Source organism: Cucurbita moschata, unplaced genomic scaffold (genome assembly GCF_002738365.1).
Source record: "Cucurbita moschata cultivar Rifu unplaced genomic scaffold, Cmos_1.0 Cmo_Scf00031, whole genome shotgun sequence".
Lineage (NCBI taxonomy): Eukaryota > Viridiplantae > Streptophyta > Magnoliopsida > Cucurbitales > Cucurbitaceae > Cucurbita > Cucurbita moschata.
In genome coordinates, this window is record NW_019268547.1 from 616,994 (window position 1) to 618,368 (window position 1,375).

Genomic DNA, 1,375 nt, shown 5'->3' on the forward strand with positions numbered 1-1,375 from the left:
TTTTTTTTTTTTTTTTTTTGTCAAAATAATTAAATTTCCCACGTGATTATGGCATTTTTTTGGTTCAATTTTAAAAATAACTTGATAAATTTTAAAATTTTATAATAATTTTTGTAAATTAATTTTTTTTTTAAATCCCGTGAACAAATTTTGTATTTTTTCGAAATTTCAGCAGCTGATCAGCTGATTAAGATCGAAGTGTCGGTTCCTAAGCTTTTGAGTTTGGGTCTTCCAAATTTACGAGCTTTTTGTTGAGAGAAATGAGCACGAAACCCTTAAAAACCAGACCGAAAAAAAAGGTGAAATTTTTGTCAAAACTTTGACTTTGATGGGAAAAGCTTTTATGATAATGGTGGAAAAAGGAAGAACAAAATGGGAGGCATATGTTGGGCTATAAAAAGCTAGAGCCTTGTGGCGTTGTGAAGCATGCACTTGAGACTCTCATAGATATACATAAGAAGAGATATGTTGATTGGAAGCATCGTGGGGGCTATCTCTGAGCTGAGGCATGGAGGGAAGAAGATCCACGGAACTGTGGTTTTGATGCGAAGCAATGTTTTGGATTTCAATGATTTTGGTTCATCTCTTCTCGATAATCTTCACGAGATTTTAGGGGGCGGTGTTTCTCTTCGCCTCGTTAGTGCTGATCATGGCGATCCTTGTGAGTTCTTCGAGCTTTTTTTGAACTTTTTGATCGATGATATATGATGTTTTTACATCTCTGTTGAGTTAGGTTGAACTTGTTGAAACTATTTGAACTTCTAAGTTTTTCGAATTTTTTTAAACGTTTTGATCGATGATATGATGTTTTTATGTACCCGTTGAATTATGTTCGGCTTGTTGAAACTATTTGAACTTTTGAGTTCTTCAAGTTTTTTTTAGACGTTTTGATCGATGATTTGATGTTTTTACGTACCCGTTGAGTTATGTTCAGCTTGTCGAAACTATTTGAACTTTTAAACTCTCGAAAAATTATTTTATTTTTTCTGGGCCTCTTTAGTTCCGTGTTTTTTTACGTTTTTCTTCTTTTTGTTTTTGAGTTTTATTCTACTAGAGTTCGAAATTGGATAAATTACAATATTACCCTTGACCTTTTGTAAATATTTCAAACTAGACCTATTTCATGAGTTAAAATATGTGAATAATGGACGAAAATCAGGACTTGAAACAGTGTGGTAGTGACCTAAAACAGTGTAGTGTAACATTATTTCAAGTCCAAATTGTCGTTTGACGTTCAGTTTCTATTTCAAAAGTAGTTTTGAAACATTTACGAAAAATCAAAAATAAAATTACACTTTTGAGAGACAAAATAACCTTAAAGAACAAACAAAAATCCCTTTTCCCACAAAAAAAAAAAAAAAAAAAAAAAAAAAAA

At 31.6% G+C, this 1,375-nt stretch overlaps 1 protein-coding gene across 1 annotated transcript in view; it reads left to right on the forward strand.

The window, feature by feature from the left end:
• Positions 1-405: 405 nt before the first annotated feature.
• The window catches only part of LOC111464693 (probable linoleate 9S-lipoxygenase 5), a 6,678-nt gene continuing 5,708 nt past the window's right edge, over positions 406-1,375 (forward strand). The window contains exon 1 of the mRNA XM_023108915.1: positions 406-661. Coding sequence (XP_022964683.1) covers positions 466-661 — 196 coding nt within the window. The 5' untranslated portion in view covers positions 406-465. The remainder of the gene's footprint in view (positions 662-1,375) is intronic.